The sequence below is a fragment of the Elephas maximus genome, chromosome 10, assembly GCF_024166365.1.
Source record: "Elephas maximus indicus isolate mEleMax1 chromosome 10, mEleMax1 primary haplotype, whole genome shotgun sequence".
Lineage (NCBI taxonomy): Eukaryota > Metazoa > Chordata > Mammalia > Proboscidea > Elephantidae > Elephas > Elephas maximus.
The window spans coordinates 23,871,983-23,897,727 of NC_064828.1; the positions used below are offsets into that span (position 1 = coordinate 23,871,983).

The 25,745-nt window shown below is 39.8% G+C and overlaps 2 protein-coding genes across 6 annotated transcripts in view; one reads left to right on the plus strand and one right to left on the minus strand.

The window, feature by feature from the left end:
* Window positions 1-2,682: 2,682 nt before the first annotated feature.
* On the plus strand, window positions 2,683-8,903 carry EMC4 (ER membrane protein complex subunit 4). 3 transcript variants are annotated; one of them, XM_049897454.1, is made up of 5 exons: window positions 2,686-2,876; window positions 3,214-3,328; window positions 7,676-7,829; window positions 8,139-8,299; window positions 8,534-8,903. In XM_049897454.1, exons 1-5 carry the CDS (start codon window positions 2,794-2,796, stop codon window positions 8,567-8,569), a joined length of 549 nt encoding a protein of 182 aa, XP_049753411.1. In that variant the 5' UTR covers window positions 2,686-2,793; the 3' UTR covers window positions 8,570-8,903. The 3 variants fall into 3 exon arrangements, with proteins under 3 accessions (XP_049753413.1, XP_049753411.1, XP_049753412.1); XM_049897456.1 differs by lacking the exon at window positions 8,139-8,299 and having other exon boundaries at window positions 2,683-2,876; window positions 8,534-8,743; XM_049897455.1 differs by lacking the exon at window positions 2,686-2,876 and having other exon boundaries at window positions 3,246-3,336; window positions 8,534-8,743.
* Window positions 8,764-25,745, minus strand: part of SLC12A6 (solute carrier family 12 member 6) — a 95,334-nt gene continuing 78,352 nt past the window's right edge. For all 3 annotated transcript variants that reach the window (XM_049897452.1, XM_049897451.1, XM_049897450.1), the window contains 14 exons: window positions 25,659-25,716; window positions 25,014-25,188; window positions 24,624-24,742; window positions 23,067-23,165; window positions 21,526-21,645; window positions 20,412-20,516; window positions 19,820-19,988; window positions 18,538-18,733; window positions 17,449-17,618; window positions 16,427-16,558; window positions 15,693-15,800; window positions 15,303-15,487; window positions 12,691-12,824; window positions 8,764-11,733 (listed from right to left, as the gene is read on the minus strand). In XM_049897452.1, coding sequence (XP_049753409.1) covers window positions 11,642-11,733; window positions 12,691-12,824; window positions 15,303-15,487; window positions 15,693-15,800; window positions 16,427-16,558; window positions 17,449-17,618; window positions 18,538-18,733; window positions 19,820-19,988; window positions 20,412-20,516; window positions 21,526-21,645; window positions 23,067-23,165; window positions 24,624-24,742; window positions 25,014-25,188; window positions 25,659-25,716 — 1,862 coding nt within the window. In that variant the 3' untranslated portion in view covers window positions 8,764-11,641. The remainder of the gene's footprint in view (window positions 11,734-12,690; window positions 12,825-15,302; window positions 15,488-15,692; window positions 15,801-16,426; window positions 16,559-17,448; window positions 17,619-18,537; window positions 18,734-19,819; window positions 19,989-20,411; window positions 20,517-21,525; window positions 21,646-23,066; window positions 23,166-24,623; window positions 24,743-25,013; window positions 25,189-25,658; window positions 25,717-25,745) is intronic.

Here is a 25,745-nt window from a genome sequence, read left to right on the forward strand (position 1 = left end):
CTTGTTTTATAGATCAAAGAATTAAGGTCAAGAGTATCCCTGACTCAAAGTGATTCAGTTTTTGTGGTGTAAGGTTTCCAAATTTCCAAAACAGTTCTTGACCCACTAATATAACAATACTCTACATTCAGGCTTCTGGAAAAATCTTATATTAGTTTGCTTTACCTTCAAAACACAATTTGTGCAAAAACTTGAAATCTTCAAAAGTTTGATTTCAACTTGAAAGTCAATTTCCATTAAGTAACTATTATTTTTAATGATCTAATAATTTTTTAAAAGAAAGAACAGAGTTTTATAGGGAGTAGCTTCATCTTTCTCCTGAAGAATTCTAGCATTCATACAATAGCTGTTCCCATTGTGTTCTGAGTAACACTGATTCCATTGGATGCTAGCGAGTGCGACAAAGGAAAAAAAAAGTTTTCTTACTCAGGTAGATTAGGAAACAAAATTAGAGATTCTTTGCTGTTCCATTTCTCAGGGTCTTCATAGAAGACTCCAGGGTGTACGTGCAGAGTATAACATGTAGTATTTCTCAAACTTATTTGACTTTGGAACCCTTCCTCAGCTCAGTCCCAACAGCTTCATGTTTTCGAATATGTTTTAGCAAATAGCACCATAAGGATTCCTATGACAAAGGAAAAAATCATCTGCAGTACTCCATTGAGGCCAAAGTTACTCTGAATTGGATTATAGTTAAACCATTTTTATATCCAGTAGGAAGTGCTTTAAAAGAGAAAGAATATGATCCCAATGACCAACTTAACGTTTTCAAAACTGCTCATTTAAAAATTATTAAAGCATAACACGAGCAGTTTGAAAACTGGACAAATAATATTGAATACAATATTAACATTATTTATGTGTTGCCTTCTGGTTTTTGTTTATTTTACATAACTGTAATCATAGTATATTCACACTTTTATATTACATGTACTTTCAATTTCATTCATAAACCACTCACTCACTAAATATTTATTCAATAATACCTTAAACATTGTGGAACCAAAGATGATTAATGTATAGCTCTGCCCTCAAGGAATTTAGGATGGGGGGGAGATAACTGTTCAGGGGATAAGTCAACAAATAAAATACAATGTGGTAAATGCTATTACACAGATTATATTGGGACAAAAACGAATGTCCAATAAGGCCAAATCCTTTGTGAAGCTTGAAATGAATTTCAAAGGTTCATCAGAGACAACGTGGAAAAGGCAGAAGAGTAAAAAGGAGGAGGAAAACAATCTACAAATTGGGTCTTCATATGCTTAGGCATACATTTTAGAATGGATTGGAGAGAATGACTTCCATTTCTGCTTTGTTCAAATTGTCTTCTATGAACGTACATTATTTTTTAAAATCAGAAAACAAAACGGAAATGGAAGTATTCAGTGTACTCAGATCACCATCATCTTCAAGGGTCCCAATTCTTTACCTTGGCTTACAAGGCCGTTTCCAACCTTACTTCTCAACTACACTCTCACAGACACCTCCGCCCCCAAACAACTTTAGAGTCAAAGAAATGCAAATTAAGAAATAACGAAGTACTGTTCTCAAACTACCAATTTTAAAAATTATAAAACTGGTGGAATGCAAAAGGTGCAATTTTTCTAGTGTGCATTTTGAATAAAAATTCCCTAAAAATGTGCATACTCTTTAATCTACCAATTCCACTCCTACACATTTAGCTTAATGAAATAAGACTTACTTAAGGAGATCTGGTGGTACAACGGTTAAGTGAACGGTTGGTGTTTGAACCTACCAAGCGGCACCTTTGCAGAAAAGCCTGGTGATCTGCTTCTGAGTGGCCACAGCCTGGAAAACCCTATGGAGCAGTTGCACTCTGCGCCAAGAGTTGGAATTGACTTGACAGCAATTAACAATAACAACAAAGGAATCATTACAACAATGGCTAAACAAGAGGGAAAAAACCCTCAAACACCAGGAAACAACTTGAATGTTCAATAGGTTAAATTATGATATAGGTATTTAATTCAATACAAAACCCAACCATTACAAACTATAATGTAGATTTAATGATATTAGGAAAAAAAAAAAGATCATCTATCTTCTCCAGTTAACCCTCACAAGCATTTGAGGGTAGGCAAATTATTCTTTCACATAAGGAAGGTTGAAACATAAAGTCCTAAACAATATGCACAAGGTCACACAATTAGTAGATAGTGAAGCCAAGATTCAAAAGCAAGCCATCCGAATCCGGGCCCACACTGCCTCTCGCTTTTACGTAGAATAGGACAGTACTGTCTACTTCTCAGGGTTACTGTGAGTTAAATGAAATAAACATAAACCTCCTGGAACACGGTGGACATTCAATACTCAGAAGCTAAGACACAAGACTAAATAACTGGCTCGAAGTTTAATAATCAGTGGTGAAGCCAGGATTCAAGCAGAGGATTCGAATTTCCCGGGAGCAGGGAAGCGATTAAGCTTTTCTTAGCTTCAGTTCCTAACGAACGCAGGGACTTGACTTCTGCCCCGTAAAGCAGCACCTCAAAGGTCAGATAACACACATCAAGCCTCTTCAGGAAGGCGGTACTGCGCAGGAGGCACTTTTGGAAGCTCTAAATATTGTCAGCGTCTCCTTTCTCTCTGCTTCCCAAGCTTCAAGTCCTAGGTAGCGGCTCCGCGTCTCAGGCAATTTCCGCACCGGAAGTGACGTATATGTTCACGCGCCGAAACTGTACTTGCAAAGTGAGACGAAGAAGTAGGGGACGCAGGTGCGGCCTACGGTCAGGGACTCGATTTGCTTGGCGGCTTTGGGAGGCGGCGATTGCCATGACGGCCCAAGGGGGGCTGGTGGCCAACAGAGGCCGGCGCTTCAAGTGGGCCATTGAGCTGAGCGGGCCTGGAGGAGGCAGGTGAGGAACCTGGGAAACCCGACATCAGTGTGGTCACCCCAGAGGAATGAGCCTTCAGGCACAGTTCGCTGAAAAGGATGGGTGGAACACGAACATCAACTGGGGAAGTAGCGGCTTTTCTGCTGTGCATGTTTCTGTGCCCAGAGGATATTTACTTCAGCCCTCCCAATAGGCAAAGCTGTACCTATTGCCGTGGATTGACGAACTCAGTAGAGGGCTTGGTCTAATTTGGGAAGGTGCATCTGAGGATCTTAATTCCTTGTGATTGGTAGAATAAGAAATGTGGGAGATGAAGTGTGGGAGGCTTCAGTCTTAGTTTCTTGGTTTGGTTTCTTAGGGGCCGAAGTGACCGGGGCAGCGGCCAGGGAGACTCCCTGTATCCAGTCGGTTACTTGGACAAGCAGGTGCCTGATACTAGCGTTCAAGAGACAGACCGGATCCTGGTGGAGAAGGTACAGAGGTATAGATGTCACAGTAGTTCTTGGGCCAGTCACAACCTACACACCCACCCTCCTCTCCCAGGCAACATGTGAATGCCTTACTGTAGATGGCCCTTATTCTGAATATTTGCCAACTACACTGCTTCAGATTAGTGTTACTGTAGCTCACATATCAGTTTAAAAGTGCTGAATGTTGGTAAAATAAAAGACGTTTGGAAACAAGGTATAAGAAAACCCATTGCCATTGTGTTGATTCTGACTCATAGCGACCCAATAGGACAGACTAGAACTGCCCCATAGAGTTTCCAAGGAGCGTCTGGTGGATTCGAACTGCCAACCTTTTGGTTAACAGCAGAAGCACTTAACCACTATGCCACCAGGTTTCCGAGGTATAAGAAAGTGGGTTGAAAATTATCTGTTGGTGGCAGTCTTTCCAGTTGAAGTCATTCTTGTCTATTCTAGTTTGCTTACACCACACATCCAATCTGACAGGATATTCTGTTAGCTTTACCTTCAGATAGGTCCAAAATCCTGCCACTTCCCACCTTCATCTATTTCCCTAGTTTAAGCCACCATCATCCCTCAAACAGATTTCTGCAAGACTTTTTTTTTTAATCAATAAAACTGTAGTCATTTAAAAAATAAATTGTGGTCATTTAAAGCATTGTTTCTTAACCTCAGCACTATTGACATTTTGGACTGAATTATTCTTTGTTATGGGGGGCTGTACTGTGTATTGTAGGATGTTGAACCGCATCCCTGGCTTCTACCTATTAGATGCCAGTAGTACTCCTTCCCCAGTTGGGATAAGCAAAAGTGTTTCCAACATTTCCAAATGTCTCCTGGGGGAAAAACTGCCCTTGGTTGAGAACTACTGATTTAAAGGGTACAGTCTAATGAACTTTGACAGTGGTATACCGCAATGAAACTACCACCACCTTGAGATAGAGAGCATTTCCTTCATTCCCCAACGATTCCTTGTGTCCCTTTCTGCAACAGACTTCTAACTGGTCTTGCTACATCCGCCTTGTCCCCCTGTAGTCTATTTCCAGCACAGCACCCAGAGCAATCCTTTTAAAATGTAAATCAGATCAGTACCCTCTTGTGAGTCCCTGTTTCATGTTCAGATCATGCAGCTACTTAGAACATTATATTTGATCTCATCTCCTACCATTTCCTCTTTGCTTAGGTCACTTTAGTTTCAATAGCCTCTTTGCTGCTCCTTGAACATACTAAGCAACCTTCCATCTCAGGGTTTTTGTACTTGTTCTTCCCTCTTTCTGGAATGCTCTTCCCCCAGATACCTTTTTGACTTGCTCCCGTATTTCCTCTAGGACTCTGATGTTACCTTCTTAGTGAAGCCTACCCTCATGGCGCTCCCTATCCTGTTTCCTTTATATTTCTCCACAGCATTCATCACATATATGATATAGTTTACTGCCTGTCTGCTCACTCTTGTAAGCTCCACGAGGGCAGGATTTTTGGTCTCTCTTGTTCTCTGATGTATCTATCCTAAGTGCCTAGAAAAATGCCTGGCACCTTCTGTCCTTATTACCTTTCTTTCTTACTCTTTATGTTGCTCAGTACTAAATCTCTTTTTTTTGTATTTTAGGTGAAAGTTTCTCACTGAAAAATTTATACACAAATTGTTTTGTGACATTGGTTGGAATCCCTGCAATACATCAGCACTCTTCCCCTTTGTTTTTCCACCCCAGTTTCCCTGTGTCCATCTGCCCGTTTTCCTCTCCCTTCTTTCCTTCTCATCTTCGCTTTTGGGCAGGTATTGCCCCTTTGGTCTCGTAGCCTTGATTGAACTAAAAATCATGTTCCTCAAGTGTGTTGCTGTTTGTTCTATGGGTCTGTTTAATCTTTGGGTGAAAGGTGGGCTTCGGGAGTGGTTTCAGTTCTGAGTTAGCAGGGTGTCCAGGGGCCATAGTCTTGGGGGTTCCTCCAGTCTTTGTCTGACCATTAAGTCTGGTCTTTTGTGAATTTGAATTTTGTTCTACATTTTCCCCTGCTGTGTCTGGGACCCTCTATTGTGATCCCTGTCAGAGTGGTTGGTGGTGGTAGCTGGGCACCATCTAGTTCTTCTGGGCTCAGGCTGATGGAGGCCGTGGTTCATGTGGTCCATTACTCCTTTGGCCTAATACTTTCCTAGTGTCTTTGGTTTCCTTCATTCTGTTTTGCTCTGAACACGATAGGACCAATAAATGTATCTTAGATTGCCATTTGCAGGCTTTTAAGACTCCAGATACTACTCACCAAAGTAGGATGTATAACATTTTGTTTATGAACTATGTTACGCCAATTGACCTAGATGTCCCCACAGACCATGGTTCCCAGCCCTCAGCCCAACTCGATCCCTCAAAGTGTTTGGATGTCTAGGAAACTTCTGTGACTTCCCCTATATTGTGTGTTCTTTCCCTTCACCAAAGTTAACACTTGTCTACTGTCTTAGTGATTTCCCCTCCCCACCCTTCCTCTCCCTTGTAACCATCAAGGATTTTTTTCTGTGTGTAAACCTTTTCTTGGGTTTTTATAATAGTGGTCTCACAAAACATTTGTCCTTGTGTGATTAACTTATTTCATTCAATGTAATCCCCTCCAAATTCATTCACGTTATGAGATGTTTCACAGATTTATCATTGTTCTTTATCATTGTGTAGCATTCCATTGTGTATATATACCATAATTTATCCATTCATCTATTGATGGGCATAAATGATCTTTGTTTCATGGAATGGATGTGATTTTTACAACATGAAAGTGACAGCCATTTTCAATTATTTTCTTGAGTAGTGTTCCTTGTCATTTTGCATCTTGGTGTATTAAACTGTAGTATGAATACATAACAATTATTAAAATGACCTGATATTAATGGTAGAGTATCATAAAATCTTTTAGAGCACTTCTGTGGTTTGAATGATTTGACATTTAAACTCCCAAAGATCTTTGTAAATGACAAATTAGGGGACCATTTATAAATATGACCGTTTATTATTTTAATGTGGTGAATAGCCCCAAATGGGTAGTGGTATATTATTCTTTTTATATAGCTAGATTTAGTTCCCTAGTTAATGTTTTGTTTAGGATTTTTGCATTTAGGTTCATGAGTGATACTGGCCTGCAATTTTCCTTTCCCATAATGTCCTTTTTTGGTATTTATGAGGCTCCATAAAATGAGTTGTAGAATGTTTCTCATTTTTTTAATTCTCTAGAAGAGTTTGTGTAACAGTTATAGCACTATTTCCAGTTTCTTATGTAGTTTTGGTAAGTTGTACTGTGTTCTAGGAATTTATCCATTTCTTATATTTTCATTTGTATTGACATGAAGTTGTTCATATGATCACTTTAATATCTGCAGGCTTTGTAGAGATGTCCCTTTTTTCATTCCTGATGTTGCATATTTGTCTTCTCTCCTTTTTTCTTCATCAGGCTCACCAATACAGATTTTATACTAATCTTCAAAAAAAAAAAAAGAACACCTTTGGCTTTGTTGATTTTTTTCATTAATTTTTGCTCTCATCTTTATTTCCTTGGGTTTAATTTGTTCTTTTTCTAACTTCTTGAGATGGATCAACTTGACCGCAGTGAGTTTGGTTTAATATGTATTTAAGGTTATAAATTTCTCAGGCCAGCTCTGTGTCCTGCAAGTTTTAATATGTGTTTTTTTTTTTTTTTTTGTCATTTAATATTTCTATTTTCCATCGTAATTTTTTCTTTGATCCAGGGATTATTTAGAGTACATTTGTTAATTCCCAAACATAGGGGATTTTCCAGTTATCTCTTTATTTCTAGCTTAATTGAATTGTGATCAAAAGATACGCTTTGTATAATTTTAGTTTTTTGAAGTTTATTGACACTTTCTCCACAGCTCAGCAAGTGGTCAGTTTTTGTAAATGTGAATTCTGCAGTTGTTGAATGCAGTGTTCTAGAGGTGTCAGTTGGGTTAAGTTTGTTGATAATGCCATTCATGTATTCGGTATCCTTACTTGTCTGCTTATTCTATTGATTGTGATATGTTAATCTCCCACTATGATTATGGATTTGTCTGTTTTTTCAATTGTAGATGCACAAGTATAAGGACAAAACCAGGGAAATCTTTTCTTTAGTCAAAATCAGGGTGAAAAATGACATCTGGAAAACCTACAAGGAAAAACATAAAGGATGGTGAGGATGTCTGATCTTTAGAAGAAGAGTTTCCTGCAGCAACATGGAGAGAAGGGAAGAGGTGGTGGAATTGAGGAGTTAGCTAATCAGAAACAGGGAATTGGGAAATTTGTTTATGACTTTAACATCAGTGGTACAGTAAATGTGGGACTGAGGATAGTGACCAGAGGTTAAAATTATTTGTTTTAGCGCTGCTGGGACATCGCCTTGGGTCCCCTCAAACAGATTCCCATGAACCTCTTCATCATGTACATGGCTGGCAATACTATCTCCATCTTTCCTACTATGATGGTGTGCATGATGGCCTGGAGACCTATTCAGGCACTTATGGCCATTTCAGCCAGTAAGTATTCTTGAAATAATAACCCTTCCCTAAGTTTTAAGAATTAAAAGCAAATTCTTAGGCAGAATCCATACTGGAAATCTTTGGACAGCTCTTAGCTAGCTGCAGGGGGAGGTTGTGCAGGGTGGTGGAAATGGTGGTGGCATGGAGGGAAAACAGTGCTTATCATGGTTCTCTGTTTGCCTTTAATTTTCCTATTTGCCATCTTACTATGAGTCTGTCTATGTTGTTTTAATATATAGTTAGCTTGATTCATATTGAGGAAAAAAAAGTTGTTTTGGTTTTTGATACCTTCTGTTATCTCAACAGCTTTCAAGATGTTAGAAAGTTCAAGCCAGAAATTTCTTCAGGGTTTGGTTTACCTCATTGGGAACCTCATGGGTTTGGCATTGGCTGTTTACAAGTGTCAGTCCATGGGACTGTTGCCTACACATGCATCAGATTGGTTAGCCTTCATCGAGCCCCCTGAGGTAAGGCAAAAGAAAAGTTAAATTTTAGTCAGTTGTAATACACAGTGAGCGGCTCGACCATTTGATGGTGGGGAATTGGAGTTGGTATTAAGAGATCAGGTCTTAAGAAATAAGGGCCATTAGGACTTTGGGATAAGGCAAAATAGAGCTTGTGATTAAAGTATTAAATGACTGATTCAGGAAATTATTTCAGTATGCTTATACCACATACCTATTTACTTTTTCTCGTTTCAGAGAATGGAGTTCAGTGGCGGGGGATTGCTTTTGTGAACCCAAGAAAGAAGCACCTGCACCTTAGGGATTTGGATCTCATTTACATACTTCTTTAGGCCCAGTGCTTCCTCCTCAGCATACTCACCTTAAAAATGTCACTCATGCCGAGAAAAGCCCAAAAGCTCTCTTTTCTCTATGGCGAGGAGACAAATCTTAACTACAAACACAAAGAAACTGTACCACAACCTGACTGAAAATAATGTAGAAAACTTTATTTATGTTTCCAGCACAGAGCAAAACAACAAATAAAACTATAACTCTGTAAACAAAAGAATGGGTGCCGCTAAATCAAGAACAACAGCAGCATCTCCTCTCAATAAATTAAGTGGTTTATGAACAAAAATGTTGCACGTGTTTCCCTTAAATCTATTTTCCTTAATATTTCACTTCTATTTAACACAAGATGGGACATAAAAATTCTGTTGCAGACACTTGTGGAAGATGTGAGAAACTAATGCTGGATTCAGACTACATGATAAAAAACAAACTGGACGGAATGAGCACATAAATATGCATACAGTGTAATTACTACTTTTAATACCCACAATAATGGATTTTTAACATGTTCAGGGGGAATGAGGATTGGTGGGATCCTTGGGGCCACAGGAATCTGAGGCATTTTAAAGGTATACCTGCCCTGGTAAAAGTCATAGCTGAGACTTAAAAGCTGGCTGATCTTACTCAAAAGGCAGGATGTGGTCTTTCTCTTCCCTCTTGAAACACAAAGCCCCTTCCCCAAAGGTGCATTTCCCCATCAAGTTTTCGGTATTGCTTTATTTGCAGTGATTAAGACAGACAAGACACTTTGCAGACAGACAATGCAAGCAACACAGAGAGACCTGAAATGCTCTAGACAGAGATGAGTATAAATCTGGCCTAATAACCATCTTCCATGTAACAGTGATTGTGTGTTTTAGGGACTGAAGTAGAATTGTGCCTATGTTAACAGCCACTGATTCCCTTATCCCTTTAAAAGATTCTTAACGAGCTCCAACCACAAAGAGCTCTTCTAAAACTAACCTTATTTTTTGACCATTTTTGTCCTGTATGTAGGGGGAGGGGACTGTACGTACCACTTTGGCCAGCGATGTGTGAAAATGTAGGGGAATTCCTGTGCAGACTGACCTTCAAGATCCTGGACCCTAGGGGACCTGTCCCATTACGCTGTACTCAATAACAGAGTGTTGCAGTAAGAGTTATAAATGGTGCTTCTACCCTCTGCTGGAAGGAGCAGAAAGGGAAAAAATAAGTGAAGACTCTATCTGCTTTGCTACCCTAAGTGGGCCTGGAGGTTGAAAGAAGAGCAAAGGGAACAAATCAAAGTGACTCAATTTCTTAAGCCATACTGAGGGATTTTTCTCTCTGTCCCTGAAGGTCAGATGAACAATCTGCTGGCAACTAGGTCGCTTGCTCCATATCCTACTGGAAAATTAAGGAAGAGTGGCACTAACAGTAATAAAGCAAAATTCAAAAGCAGCCACGAATATAGCAAGAAGATAAGTTTCTCTAAATACCTATCCTGTAAAATGAAGATTCAGTACATACTTGAAATTACTGCTCAGCCACACAGGGTAGTTTCCCTATGCTTAAAAGCCAGGAATTTTATGATTGTTATATTCGTGTGGGGAGGGGGGTTGGGGGTGGTAGTGGTGGACTGAGCTTACAGAAGCATTTCCTTGGCACAGAGTTTTCTGAAAACAAAACTGAAACTGCAGAAGACCCCTGGCTTGGATAATCTCTTAGTTCAGAGCCAAGTTTCTGCAGTCAGAACGAAGAATAAAATTGAAAGCAAGAGGGAAAAATGCTCATATTCTAGGCATTTAGGTGAGTACCCCAACTCTTTCTTCACTGTGGCTTTGGAGATGAGACCACAAACAGGTTTCTCAGTGAAAGAAAAGTTTCTTGAATTAGGCCAATGCCAATTCATACTTCATTTTAGCAACAAAGCTAAGGAGAGTAGCAGCTCACTAACTTTGGCGCTGTGGAAAGAGTATGGCTCTAGAACTTCTAATTCCATTGCTGGACTCCCCCCTTTAAAAGATAGGCCAAAGCTTTTAGGGAAAGATTTTAGCCAGTCCTCCTTGTGTTTGTTCCTGTGATTTTTCTACCTATGCTGACTAACCCTGAGGGCATAAAAGAGAAGGAAAAGGAGAACCTGTTGTCTGTGTTCATCATGACCTATATTTCTTACACAACAACTTATATATTTTGCCCATGTCACATACATAACCACAGGCTGTATTTCCATAAATCTTAATAGCTACTTTTTGGAGTTCCCTTAGTTCAACCATTTTAAAAAAAACCTGAAAGAATTCTTAATCTACCTTTAAAAAAGCAATTTCCATTGTAACGCTGCCTATGTTACAATCTTAACTAGGGAATGGGTTTTGAGTTAGAGAAACAGACAACTGAAATACACATCAACATAATATATGTACTTAAACCTGGTTGGAGGAAGTAGAGGCTGCAGCCAATTTTCAGTTTTTGTACATTAGTATCCTGATACAAAATTTAGAGTCCTAGAGAGCAATGGGTACACTAAAGAAAATTAGCTAGTAGATTTCCATCTTGACTTGCCACAGGTTATCTCCACAAGGATATTAGGTCCCATATATTTGGCCATGAATTCTTTACTATGATGAGGCTGTATCTCTGACTGCATGGTGTCATCATTGAACCAGGACTTCCGAGACTCATCTTTACTGTTGGATATGTGCTTGCTTTTTGTCTTCAGGTGAATTTCTAGCAACCCTTTTACAGATTTGTTTTATTGGTTTAGCTTGCTAATTCCAACTTGCCTTTGACTGGTACAGACATGGCTTTTAGGACTTGACCGTTGCTTTGATGTTGAGGAAGTATTCTATGAAGAGCATCACATGGGAGCAAAGAGCTAATCTGTTTGTACCCTTCTGAACAAGTACTTGAGGCTCCGCTTGTTAAGAGTTCAGTGTGATGTGTACAGAACACAGGCCTCTAGTTGAGTGGGAGTGTAGTAACGGGCTGGCGCTTCCATGGAGGATGGAAGGCTTTTTGGAAAGGTGCGGCCAAGCAGAGTTGTTCAGAGGCAGGTTATGAATAAATGGTGATCACTTCGCTACCACCACCCCGGACAAGGAGGACTCGCTCAAGTCCCTCGGTGAGCACTTCTAGGAACTCCATGTCTTCAGAACTTGTCAAGGAGCCAAAGAGGCAGAGTATACAATACCGCTTGGTATTATGGTAATCTGAATTTACCTGATCACAGAGTTGCAAGATCAACACACCTGTCTTATTATATGCTCAGAAATGGAAAAGTCTGAACTTTGGATTCAGTTTAGCCGTGTGAAATAATCCAGGGAGCCAGTCCCTTTGCATATATAAAACCCTTTCCCATTTGTTAGATATTTTCCAAATGTTATTTTAAAAATGGGGACACCCACAAGTAATGTGTTATTCTAAATGGCAAAATAAGACAAAAACTACCAAAAAAAGGAAAAAGCCTCAATAGGGCAGCCTGTAAGATTCCTAGAGAACTCAAATAATTTCTAAGTGAACCTATTCAACCCAGATTTTTCTACCAGTTTTTTTTTAACTTTTTTTTTCTTCATGGTACTGGTATGGACCAGTTTACATAGTTTCAGTGCTCAAGGGCTCCCATAAAAACAATCCTGGGATGAAGGTATGTGAAAGAACCCCTAATCTTGTCCCTCAGCTGAAGAAAACCCCACTTCTACTGCTTCTCCCCTAACTCCGTGCAAAAGGGGGCATTTGCAAAGTGGGTAGATCCTGGTAGGGAGAAAGGATGTATGTGTCGTCTGTCTCTAGATTGTCAGAAAGGGTTCTGTACATTCAATATTAGAAGTCACATGGCAAATATACCAAGTTACAGATATATCACCTAAAAAGTCTCTTTAGGGTTCAGAAAAAATATATTACACCCCCAACTTCCCAAGAGGAGATTAATTTCAATAATTAATATTAAGTCCTTGCCTAAAACTTTTAACAGTCTTCCCTCAAACGAAGAGAAACCAGGGAATGGTCAGTGACTTTTATAGTTACCTAGCTGTCTCATCTATGAAACAGGCTAACCAGGCTGAGAAAATTTTCCCTCCTGGCAACTCCACTCTTAGAAAGGATACAGTTTTCATCACCCTCAGGGTTTCGGGGTGGCCCTGGCATATTCAACAAAACCAGCTTTGCTTCGTGGGACTTGTTAACTATAACCTCATTGAGCTTGACTGCTGTATGCATCCGCCTCACATTGGACTGGTCCCTGGTGGGGAAGAAATAGAGGTGGTTAAGGCAAAGAGAAAGCCAACCATACAGTCAACCTTAAACACCTGAGACCCAGAGCTTTTCTGATTGACTATGGATAATGTGATGCACAAAATGATTTTTTTTTCTAGCTAATTTCTTAAGAGTATCTTGAAGATTAAAAGTATCGTTATTTACCTTACTTAGCCTCATGAAATCAGGAATAAGAAAATCTGAGGTTATTTTATTCAGTGAAGACGTGAAATAAGAACCTGTTTCAGAAAACCAAATTCTGATAGGTATAGAAGGAAGGGAAATAAGGAATTAAGGATTTCAACATTCAAATCTATGCAGAATTTTCAGCATGAACAGATGGAGCCAAAAGACAAAAACTTGACCTTCAAGCCTCTGAGATTCCTAGAGGGAACCCAGAGTTACTTTAAGTAGCTACTGAATGACCTTGTCTTTCGCCTTTTCCTCAGTTTTCTTTTGGTCTCTTCCTCTAAGAGTGTTGGTGGAAGCAAGGATGGATAGTCTACCTAATGGACAGTCTAAAATTTTTATAGCACCTGAGTGCTTTCTATTGCTAGGAGGAAGTAAGGCAGAAGGAAAAATGAAGCCACTGAATAGAATGGAAAGAAGCCTAGCTGTGTTGCCTGGATATTTGGATTTATACTTCAACTCTGTCACTTGCTGGCTGAGTAACCCTAAGGGCATGTCACTTATCCTGAGCTATAGTTTCAGCAACATTCCAACACCAACCCCACTGGCAATCTACTGTGCACCAGTTACTGTCCCAAATACTTCACATATGATTTCATTTAATTTTCACAGCAAACACAGTTGATAATAACTTATTTACTCTCTTTTATGTCCATGAAATCTAAGCCAAACAGGAATAAAGCAATCATTATCACAGGTTGGCTGTGAAGATTAAATGAGATAGCAGTAGAAAAGTATTGTAATTTAAACATACTACACACATGTAGTGGCATTAGGGAGCTGGGGTGGTGCAAGTTGTTTGTGATTGGCTGCTAATCAAAAGGCTGGTGGTTTGAACCCAAAGAGTGGCTCTGCAGAAGAAAGGCCTAGTATTCTGCTTCTGTAAAGATTACAGCCAAGAAAACCCTATAGAAGGCTCTACTCTGTAACACATGTGGTCACCATGAGCCACGGGCTGAATCGACAGAGACTAACAAAAAGTGGCATTAGGAAATTACATTCTTCTGTTCACCATACCTTCCAAATTGGAAAACTGACTGTCATGGATTGAATCGTGCCCCCAAAAATGTGCCTATCAACTTGGTTAGGCCATGATTCCCCGTATTGCGTGGCTGTCCTCCATTTTGTGATTGTAATTTTATTTTAAGATTAGGGTGGGATTGGAACACCACCCTTACTCAGGTCACCTCCCTGATCCAATGTAAAGGGAGTTTCCCTGGGATGTGGCCTGCACCACCTTTTCTCTCTCAAGAGATAAAAGCAAAGGGAAGCAAGCAGAAAGTTGGGGACCTCATACCACCAAGGAAGCTGTGCTGGAGCAGAGCGCATCCTTTGGATCTGAGGTTCCTGCGCTGAGATGCTCCCAGACCAAGGGAAGACTAACATGAAGGACCTTCCTCCAGAGCTGACAGAAAGAGAAAGCCTTCCCCTGAAGCTGATGCCCTGAATTTGGACTTGTAACCTACTAGACTGTGAAAGAATAAATTTTTTGGTTAAAGCCATCCACTTGTGGTATTCCTGTTATAGCAGCACTAGATGACTAAGACACTGACCAACTCAATTCTGTTGCCTTAAATTGGTGTTGTCCTAAAATACAACTACCAATGGTCTCACCTCAAACTTGGCATCATCTATTCTACCTCTGATAATCTGGAACTCTAATATCCCATTCTCAAATTCTTACTTTCTATCCCTTTTTCCATTCTGATTTCTCTGAGCTATCCAGCCCTTTTGAATCTTCCCTTCTAGTTTCATATTCTTCTATTTAGCCCAGAGCCTAGGAAACATAATTTCAACTCCATCTGCCCCAGCCACCCTCTTTTCCCTTGTCTTGCCCAGCTGATCAACTCAAACATCAACACTTTTTACTGGGGACAGATTACCCAATAAGCAAGGTAAGTACATGCTTAGGGCATCAACAAAACAGGAACACCAGTTGTCCAAAGCAAAGACCCACAGATGCCAAGCAGACGGGACACAAGGAAAAGCAAGTGCTACAGTAGAACAGAACTGGCAGGGCACTAAATGAATCAATACCAGCTCCAGTATGTGAGAATGTGCCAGCTGGAAATAAAGATCATGCAAGGCCGCAAGGGCACCCGTGCACGAGGTTGTTTAAATTGGGAGTTAATATGCATAGTCAAACAGTACAGAGATGGCTGGATATGGAGTAAAATGAAGAAGAGACTCCACCCTGTATAGCCTGGCAAAATCACAGCTGTGTCATCAACTAGGATGCTATATCATGTGATAAGCTTGTGGGTGGAAAACTTACGGACGTATGTTAAGCAGCTCCTGGAATCCTTCCATTGACTTGGCTTTTTGCCCCCGGGATGCCATGTACTTGTCTTTTGTCCAAGTCATGTGCACCTTCTCCTGATAGGTCTCTGTCTCTTCATCCTCATCTGAGCCAATGCTGGTCAATCGTAGCATTGAGTTCCGGTCTTTCACCAACTGTGCCTGGAGAAGGCCCAATACAGTTATTCAGTGTAAAAACTTCTCTCATGCTTCAGCTTCAAATTTTGAGACAATAGTGGGGGTATCATGAAACAGCTGATGAAGTGAGAAGGAAAGCATCTATCATCCCAAGAGAACAATAGAGTAATATCCCTTTCAAGACCAGACTTCACAGGGCCAGAAGTAGATCAATGCAGTGAGGCCTTACCTCTCTGTCCCGCTCTGTCTTGGACAGTCGCATTTGGCGGAGCATCTGAGACCTCTGCTCCATCATCAGCGTGCGCTCATAAGTATAAGCTGATATGTCACTGTCATGCTGCCACAGACATCACACAGAGTGGGCAATAAGCACAAAGGAGAAAGAGGGAAGAGCCACTCATTTTCATGTCAACTCACTAAATCGAACCAGAAGAAGTAGCACAATATCAAGTTTCACCCCTCCCTATTTTTATTCAGTCATTGAGCTACATAAATACATTAGTGGAAATTGCAGAGAATATCCATAAGCCCTGAGAGTCTTTCCCATAATCTAGCCATTACATATACATGTTTCCCTGGAACACAAACTCTAGTCTGTTTATATTTTGTTTTTCGTACTGCCAGGTTATTAAAAAACACCGTGTGTGATTTTAAGCATAAATATATGAATTAAAAAATTAACAAAACTACATTAAGCAGACAAGAATCTGGAAGAAACATAAGGACTATGTGAACAAAAAAAACAAACAAGAAATCAAAAACAAGCAAAACACACACACACACACAAAACCAAACATACATCACATATACACTGTACTCTTCTAGGTCAACGTTATCAGGGTTTGCTGGAGCAAGGGGACTAATCTACGTTTGCAGGTGAACAAGTCCCCAAACCAGAAAAGGTGGTAGGAGTACAAGATGGGGAAATGGTGTTCTCTTGGATCTCAAACTCAGGTTTCTCACCATCTCCACCACTTCCACCTCTGCTTCAATACGCAAGTGATACAGGAAGGTGGCCAGGTCCTTCTTCATCTGGATACTGTTATCTTCTAGTTGAGCTACTGTGAAGATCCGTATGCTGCACTTTCGCCACACCTAAGGGAGTGCCATTCACATGTGGAAAATTAGATACAAGAAGGCAAAAAAGAGTGACTTCCTAAAACATGAGGCATTCTTGCTTAGAATAGCCTTGCTATAGTACCAGGGTATTTACTCTTGGCTTCCTACTTGTTTTATCAGTGTACTAGGGCTAAAGCTTGAAAAGCAACACATTAAATAGCGCTTTAAGAAATTCCTTAATTTCATAACAAGAAAAAACTGGCTAAAAGAAAAATATGGCATATGATACTTTAAACTCATTGCCATTGAACCAATTTCAACTCATAGCAGATCCTATAGGACAGAGTAGAACTGCCGCATAGGGTTTCCAAGGCTGTAAATTTTTACAGAAGTAGGCTGCCACATCTTTCTCCCACAGAGTGGCTGGTGGGTTCAAACTCTGACCTTTCTTGGTTAGCAGCCAAGCTCTGAACCACTGTGCCACCCAGGCTCCTTGAAATACTTTAAGAGGGTGCTTTATCCAGACGCCATGCAGACTATAATATTTACTATTTCAGTTTAATTAGTGTTACCAAAGGATGAGTATATATATGTGTGACAAACATACACATTGTATATATGTGTGATTTACAAACACATAATTACATATACCTTTAGGTTTCCAACACTTGAGAGACTCTTGGTCTTTTTTTATAGGCTGTATATACTAGTTATTGTTTTTCTCAATGGCTTGTATGAAACTTTATTAGCTTGTTGACTTTCACTTGGAGATAAGTAGGTATCAAATACCAAGAAAACTATTTCTCATAAGGTTGAAACTGGGGCCAGGGACCACCAAGAATAACTCTCCACTCTCCTGGTTTGTTTAGTGAAGCAGGAAAGAAGCTAAGGAAGAAACACATTTTTAAAAAGTTGCTGAAAAATACCTTGTGCTGTTTGAGTAGAAATGGTAATAGCATGAGCATCCCTCCGTCATGCACAATCCACCACACATCAATGTTGCCCTCGGAAAATTGCTCCACGTTGCTGGGAAAGAAGGAAATGTTCTTGGCCACCAGCAGGGCGAGATGGGCAGCAGTTGTCACTCGAACCGTGCCTGGGGATAAAAAAAAAGTGAGAATCAAGATAAGCAGAGGAAAATCCTTATGCTTGCCTTGTTGTGTGCCACTGAGTCGGTTCCAACTTATAGAGACCCTACAGGACAGAGTAGAACTGCCCTATAGAGTTTCCGAGGAGTGGCTGGTGGATTTGAACTGCCGATCTTTTGGTCAGCAGCCAAGATCTTAACCACTACACCACCAGGGCTCCTTGCTTCTGATAGTTTCCACCATATCAGGAAAACAAGGATAACTCTCTTTTACATTTCTTTGAACAGGGAGTCCCATTTAAAGACTAGGTTATGCCTCATTAACAAAAATTATTGAGAAAAAATCTGAATAGCTAAGAGACTTAGATTGAGAATCATGGTTTATGTTACATTTCTTAGGGGCCTTACGAGGATATGTGAATTTGGGAAATTTTGATGCTGAAGGACAATTTTTCCACTTCTTGTGAGAACGTTAATATGGGAAACAATAAATGAAAACATGGCAATTTAGGAGATAATTTCATGAGCATAAAGTAAAGCTCATGGGGGTGGGTAGAATCAGGTTACTATTACTAATAGTTACATAAAAAAAATCCCAAACCAAACCAGTTGCTGCTGATTCCTACTTGTTAGAGCAGAACTGTGCTATGTTGGGTTTTCAATGGCTGATTTTTCTGAAGTAGATGACTATACTTTTTTTCTGAGGTGCCCCTGGGTGGACTCAAACTATCGACCTTTATGTTAGCAGCCAAACATGTTAACCCTCTGCGCCACCCAAGGACTCCACTAGTTACACAGGTGTCCTTATAAGACTGCTTCAACCATGGCATAGCCTCTGCTTAGGTGGCTGAAGTGGGATTAGAGTGATGGGGATTTAACTATCTCCCTTATTTGGGTCCTCAGATAGTTAATGAGCAGCGTTCTGTACCAATAAAAGTCTTCCATGCTCGAGCATCTTCACTCTGGCGCCAGCCATTAGGCCAGCCCATCACCACTGTGTTGTGCTTCATGCCCCCAAGGCCACATGACTGGATGAGGTGGGAAATGCCCTCTTTCAGTTTGGCTGCCACCACCAGCTGGCAGAATCCTTTCACCTTCTCTGCCTCCATTAGGTGCTTTATGGTCTGAAAGAGACATAGAATCTCAACACTGAATTGTTTCACCCTCAACCTTTTAAGTAACTCCTTTTCCATACATATTTCCCTCTTTCTAAGCTCTGTGTAAGATCACATCTTCTACAGAGAAGTTCAAAAAGTTACTTATCCCAACGAAATCCACCATCCTTTGTTTTTTTCACTTTTCAAATGCTAAATACCTATCTGAACATCTGTAAACTGGTTGTCCACATTTAGTTTCCCTGCCTTTTTGTCTATTCTGTTTTCCTTCCTTTGGAACATACCTAATGTTTCTTCAGCACTTCTAGTTTCAAAGCATTCTAAAATGACATCCACAAAATCTCTGAAATGTAATTGAAATTTTCTTCAAACAACAGGGTTAATTCTATCATTTATAATAAGTATTACAGTAAAAACAAATTCCTTATTCAGGTAGGACTTTAATATTCAGTATAGCCCATTGCCATGGAGTAGATTCCGACTCATGGCAACCCTATAGGACACAGAACTGCCCCATAGGACTTCCAAGGCTGTCATCTTTATGGAAGCAGACAACCACATCTTTCTCCCACAGAGCAGCTGCTGGGTTCGAACTACAGACCTTTGGTTGGCAGCTGAGTGCTTAACCACTGTACCACAAGGGCTCATTAATATTCAGTAGAGCTAATCAGAAATAGCAAAGAAACTTGCTTATAATGCCATGTAGATTATTAAAAAGCAGGAATAGTTGCTCATTGTCCTTGTCGTCACAAAATTAAGAGGAACCCTCCCCCATAGTTTGGGGAAGATTTATGTGTATCATTTTCTAGTGTTCAGAGTCAATATTTGCAAATAGTGCTTAGCCTTGATAATCTTACATTTTACCAACATGGCAATGCTTTAAATGGAAAGAAAGAATAAATTGCTATCTTCAGGCTCATCTTAATTATTTAGGAGAATATGACCATTCAAAAGTCTGCACTAACTAAAAAGGCAAACCTCCTAGATCACTCAGGAAAGGGATTAATTAGAAATCTGCGGTCTGATTACTTAAAATCACAAAACCGTAAGCTTACTTTACTTTCTTCCACTAAGTCAATAAGCCTGGACTCTTACCTGCTCAGCAGCTAAAGCCTCGCCATAGTTCTCCAGGAAGTTCCCCACAATGACAGAGCCCACAATTGTGAGGCCCTTTCCTGCCTTCAGCTGTGAGGCAAAAGTGAGGAGGCGAGGATGCTTGACATGCAAGTCTTCATCTAGTTTCAGCAATACAAGCAGCTGAGGCCTACAGAGAGGTTGGTGGTGGGGGAAGGGAGGGTGGAAGGAAAGAGGGGAGTGAAAATACTTTGGCTTTGGGGAACAGAACGGCAATTTCACCCTTTGACTCAGGGGAGCTGTAATTTGACATAGGGAAGAGGTTAGGGGAAGTGAAATGATGAGAATAGTGAGTTGTTTTGAACTCTCCCAATATTATCTCAAATTTAATAATCATCCAGGAAAAATTAAAAAAAAAAAATAGGAGAAATCTAGCTCATAAATCTCATGAAGAAAAGGGAATCAAGAACTCAAGGATCTGGAATTGTTTCAGATAGGTCCACTGCACGATTCCTCGAGCCGCATGATTTCCTTACCGTATAAGATAACGAAAAATGCAATTTTGTGTGTTCACTATGTGCCACACCCCACTCAGCTCTGTTCATTTCTTTACCTCCAGTTTTTAGTGTGTGGCGGCCCTTCCTCCAGCCGAAGCAAAGCAAATCGGGCTGCACTGAGGGACAGCCCACGGATACCATCACCCCATTCTTTCTCAGCTCTGTCAGGAAAAGAGCAGAGACAGACTTCAACTGTAGCAAGTACAACTTCAAAAAATTAAGTTTAGTCTTCTGATTGGAACACATGTACAAGGTAAAAGAGTAAAGCTTTCAGTGATGTATATTTACTGATGTATAAAACATTATTACTGATATATACCATGCTCTTTAGTAATCTAAGGAACCCACTGTAAGCAGATCAACACTACCCCTCACCAACAGAGTGGAGTGCACAAGCAGTTCCAAAAAAAAGGGCAGAAAGGGTCATTCACTTGGTCCTTCTTTATAACTATTCAAAAGCAATAATGTAAAACAGCAATTTAGATTAAGAAATTAATATAGACCCAAGTTTATGTTAATCTGAAAATAATGCAGAGAAAGCAAAACTCAGTGTCATCTTCTGAATCAGAGTTATTCATCTCTCATTTTTGGAAATGGTTAGTAAAAGCTGTTACAGTTATTAAGGACTAATTCCTTTTTCATTTCAGAGAGATACTGAAAAGACTGAAGAGATAAACAAAAATATTTGTATTTTACTTTTTTTTTTTACTACGGATCCATTATTATTTGGATAAGCCCTTTTAGTTTTCATTGATCCTTTCATACTTTCTCAATGGGTTACCCATGTAATTAAAAGCTTGCATCTGTAACATGGTTAAGAGAATTTGTTGTATTTGTTGTTGTTGTGTGCCGTCAAGTTAATTCTCACTCACAGCAACCCAAAAGACAGAGTAGAACAGTCCCATAGGGCTTCCTAGGGTGTAATCTTTACAGGAGCAGATTATCAGATCTTTTCTCCCACAGAGTAGCTGGTGGGTTTGAACTGCCAGCCTTTTGATTAGCAGCCAAGCACTTAACCACTGCGTTGCAAAATTTAGTTATGGAAGAAGGAAGTTACCTGAACCCATAATGCAATTTTCATTAGACTGGCTCTAACCAAACTAGCCAGTCTTGACATTTAGCAGTGACCAAGGTCAAAGCCACAGTTTGTTTGTGCTGCTATAGACTCACCCTTGGTACTCGATGTATTTGTAGATCATACCAGCAATCGCCATAGCTACGATGGCATAATACCAGGAAGAAATGAACATCAGAGCCAGACAAATACTCATTCCCATGAAAGAGAGGGCCCTAGAAGATTAAAAACAAGCAAACAAACAAAAAGTCTTTCTAAGAAGCTAAGAAAAGTGGCATCTGCTAGACAGTGCTTCTCAAACTAACTGTGGTGAGGGACCATTTAAAAAATTTTTCCACTCTGTTATAAACAGATGCTTTTGTAAAATGCAATAAAAAAGAATTATAGGAAAATTTATCACATGCCTAGATACTGTGGAAATGTCAAATTGCTACAGAAGTTTCAATTGCTTATTCTCCATCTCTGCAGTTGTTCTATCACAGACTGGCAACAAACAGTAAGCAGAACCACACTGATGCACAAACCACCCTTTGCTGAAGGGTATTTCCCATTGCTTGGAAAAACATAAATAAAGAGGGAGGCTACAAAAGTGACCTGTGATTATGAAGATGATTCAAACTTGGCAAAACAGAGACAAGACATGTAGTCAGATATGTTAACAATGCTCTAGTCTTTAAAAAAAGTATTTCATATAAATATTCCTGAAACTTTTATGAATATATATTAGCATAACTTCAGAACCCACCAAGAAAAATGTGTCATTAGATTTCTTAGTTTACATAAGTGAAACTTGGCAGAGAATAATTAAGTGCTGGTTTTGATCAAATAAATCAGGTAGACAACCCCGTGTACAAGTTCCTCTGTGTGCAGAAGGAATTTCCTAGCTGTATGATGACTCTCAAAGGATGAATAGGAGAGTTGCTAATCTAGAGACAATTAGGATTGAAGTGAAGAGAAAAAGAAAACAAAAGTAACAGAAGCAAAAAGGGCAACACGAAAAATGTATAATGAACTTTTAACTAAAGTTGAAGCTAAAGAGCTGGTCAGAGACATCAAAATCAGCTGAAGATTTCAATTTGTAGTCACTGCCCACCATTAGTAAGTGAAACTGGAAAAGGGTTAAGAAGTATGTTAGTAAAGAGGGCTGTGGCAACAGGTACACATAGGCTGTATTAGAGAGCTTTTAGCTATGAAAGCGAAAAGAAGGGATGGTAGCTAAACACTCTTTAACTACTAAATTAAATTGGTATAAGGAAGAGAGTTTGAGAATGAAAACTGATGAGAATATGAGAGAGGAAAGACAGAAAGTGAAGTCCAGTGCTTAGTTAAGAGGGAAGAGGGAAAACCAATATGCAAAGGGAAGGTTGTCTTAACCTGAACAAGGCAGTAGTCTGGAAATATTTATGTTATAGTCTTTATTCTTAGTGGGATGTTTTAAGTTATTATGAAAAAGGAAAGGAAAAAATGGGGTGAGGGCGGAGTTTCCGGTGAGTATTGAAAGTTGAAACAATCAGTGTGGAATGGTTGACCAAGAACAAAATTGTATTCAGACCCCAGCCCTCCTAATTTTCCACTGCAATGATGGGTTCTCTCTAAATGCTGAGGCAAAAAAAAAAAAAAAAAAAGGCAGACTCACCAGTGGTAGTAGCGGAACCGGGGCCTCCAGTTAGGTGTTCGAAGTAATGTTTGCAAGGCACATGCCAGGTTCACAAAGAGGTAACACATGAGAAAAAACCTGGAAGAATTAAAAAGAGTAAGAGGGATGATTATTACTCGAAAATGCTTCTTCTAGGGCTATTTTCAGTAACTAGATGCCTTTACTGTATTTAAGTCTTTGTTTTTAGACCACTAACCCTTAACTAGGGGTCCCTCGGTGGCGCAAACAATTAAACACTCGACTACTAGCCAAAACCCTGGAGGTTTGAACCCACACAGGTGCCTCGGAAGAAAGTCCCGGTGATCTGCTTCTAAAAGGCCACAGCCCTGAAAACCCTATAGAGCAGTTCTACTCTACACACACGGGGTTGCCAGGAGTCAGAACAGACTCAGAGGCAGCTAACACCAATAACCCGTGACTAAATCTAGGAAGCGGAGAAACTTAAACCTCTCTGCACAAACTTGTTCATCCTCCTATGTTCTCTCAGTGAATGACACAACCAACTCTTTACTCAGTTGTTCTTGGGATAATCCTAGTTTCCTCTTCTTTACTCACCCTTCTTCAAAATTCACTTACCAACTTCTATGGATTCTACCTACTTAAAATCTCCAAAATTCTTTTTCCTTTCTCTCTCTAATACTTTAACACCTCAGTTTAGGCTCTCATTTCTTCTTTCCTGGATTAGTCAAATAAGCTTCCAGTTGGCACTTACAACTCAATTGTAGCCTCTGTCTAAGCCATCTTTTATATTGAATTGATCATTCTAAAACATAAATATTTTTATTTTGCTCTTTACCATAAGGATTATCCATTACTTCCAGGCAAAAGCTCCAGGTCCTTTGTGATCGGGCTCTACTTACTTCTCTAGCCTGCCATTCCCTAACATGCACCCTCTGCTCTAGCCACGCCAAACAATTTTCAGTTCTCTGAAAGTACTACATTATGTCACTCCTCAATTCCTCTACGTATGTTCCCTGCCTGGAACATCCTCCACGCCTTCTTTGCTTAGCAAATAAGCAGTCATTCTTGAACATACAAGTATCACTTCCTCCACAGCACCTTTCTTGATAGCAAGTCTGTTTATCTGCCCCCCTTAGTTTTCACATAGCACCTAGTGTTCATCTTTATCACAGAATTCACCGCACTCTATGGAGATCACTGGTTTCCTCATCTACCATCAGTTCCTTACAACGGTCTCTTAGCCATTTTTGTATTCCCAGCATATCGCACAGTGCCAGGTAAATAACAAGACATCAATAAATCACAGGCGAATGAACAAAAGCTAAAGCCACAACCCAGTGACAATAAATCAGAAATGATGGCAAGAACTTTTGAAGTTGTGTAAGCAGGAAGAAACCATTATAATTTATGAAAGGTAGCCTTACATAAAACATCCCAGGACGTTTATCACTTGAGGGATATTATATCTATATTTGACCCACTCTTGTTATCATTACTGTTCTATGCCTGATAGAAAACAGCACATATTATACATCATTAAAGCAAAAATAACTGAAAAAAATAACTGGCTCTTACATGGAAAGGATTGGGGCCACAAGATCCAGGGAGGCAATGAGGATTCCCAGCTCTGCAATGGCAGCAGTTAGAAGTAAAGCCCAGGTAGGTTCCCCATTGGCTTTGCTATGACCAAAAACCTGTACAGGCATAGAAGTGGGGGAAGGATCTGAGTCAATGTCTGCAATACTCTATCCTACAGTTTCAGATATTTAACTGAGATAATAGCGTTAAAACTGTGATGTCTTTTAAACTCCTTTACCCCACTCTTACACAGACTAATACTAGGGATTTAGAGTCTCGTACTAAAACCCCATGTCTCCGTATCATGTGACCTAGTATTTGCTAACCCACACCATTTCACGTAAAGCCTAAGAAAAAAGGAAGACGGCACAAGGAAGAGTCACTCACCCTAAGAAACGGTATAATGTTATCCTTGGCAATCGCCTGTAGCAGCCTTGGTGCACCCGTGAGACTCTGAAGTCCAGCCCCACATGTTGAAAAGAAGGAGCCAATAACAATTACCCATGGGGATGGCCAAGATAAGGTACCAACCACCAAATTACCTTTCACAGCATCCCCAAACCTGGGAGAAAAACAAGTATGGGTAAATTTAATCTAGAAATAATGAGGTACTTTCACCTAATTTCAACCATTTACAATACTTAGAAAATCAAGATTAAGATTTGATTAGTCTTAGTTAATCAAATGAATATGACCAAATGTAAAGGTAGGTAGATTTGATCAAAAGGTATAATAACCTATATTAAGAAAAAATAACTTGCAGGGTGAGATTTCTTTAGAAGATAAGCTAAACCTCAATTACAGCTTTTCTCCTCAGATTATCACTGTAAAGAAACTTGAAAGTACCAAAAAATACAAAAAATTGGAGGATGGTGGGAATCCATCCATCCATCTCCATCCATCCATTTAAACTTCTAGTCATGACAGATATCTCAGGTTGGGTTTTTGAGTTTTCAACTGTCTTGGGGCCATATGGGATGATCAAACATCATAGAAGACAGGCACGATTATTAAAAGAAATCAACCACTCACTTGTCTCTAAGAACAACTCCTTCAATACATGCACCAAAAAGGACAACATTGCTTAAATCTATCACATCAAGAGTCAAGGAAAGTGGC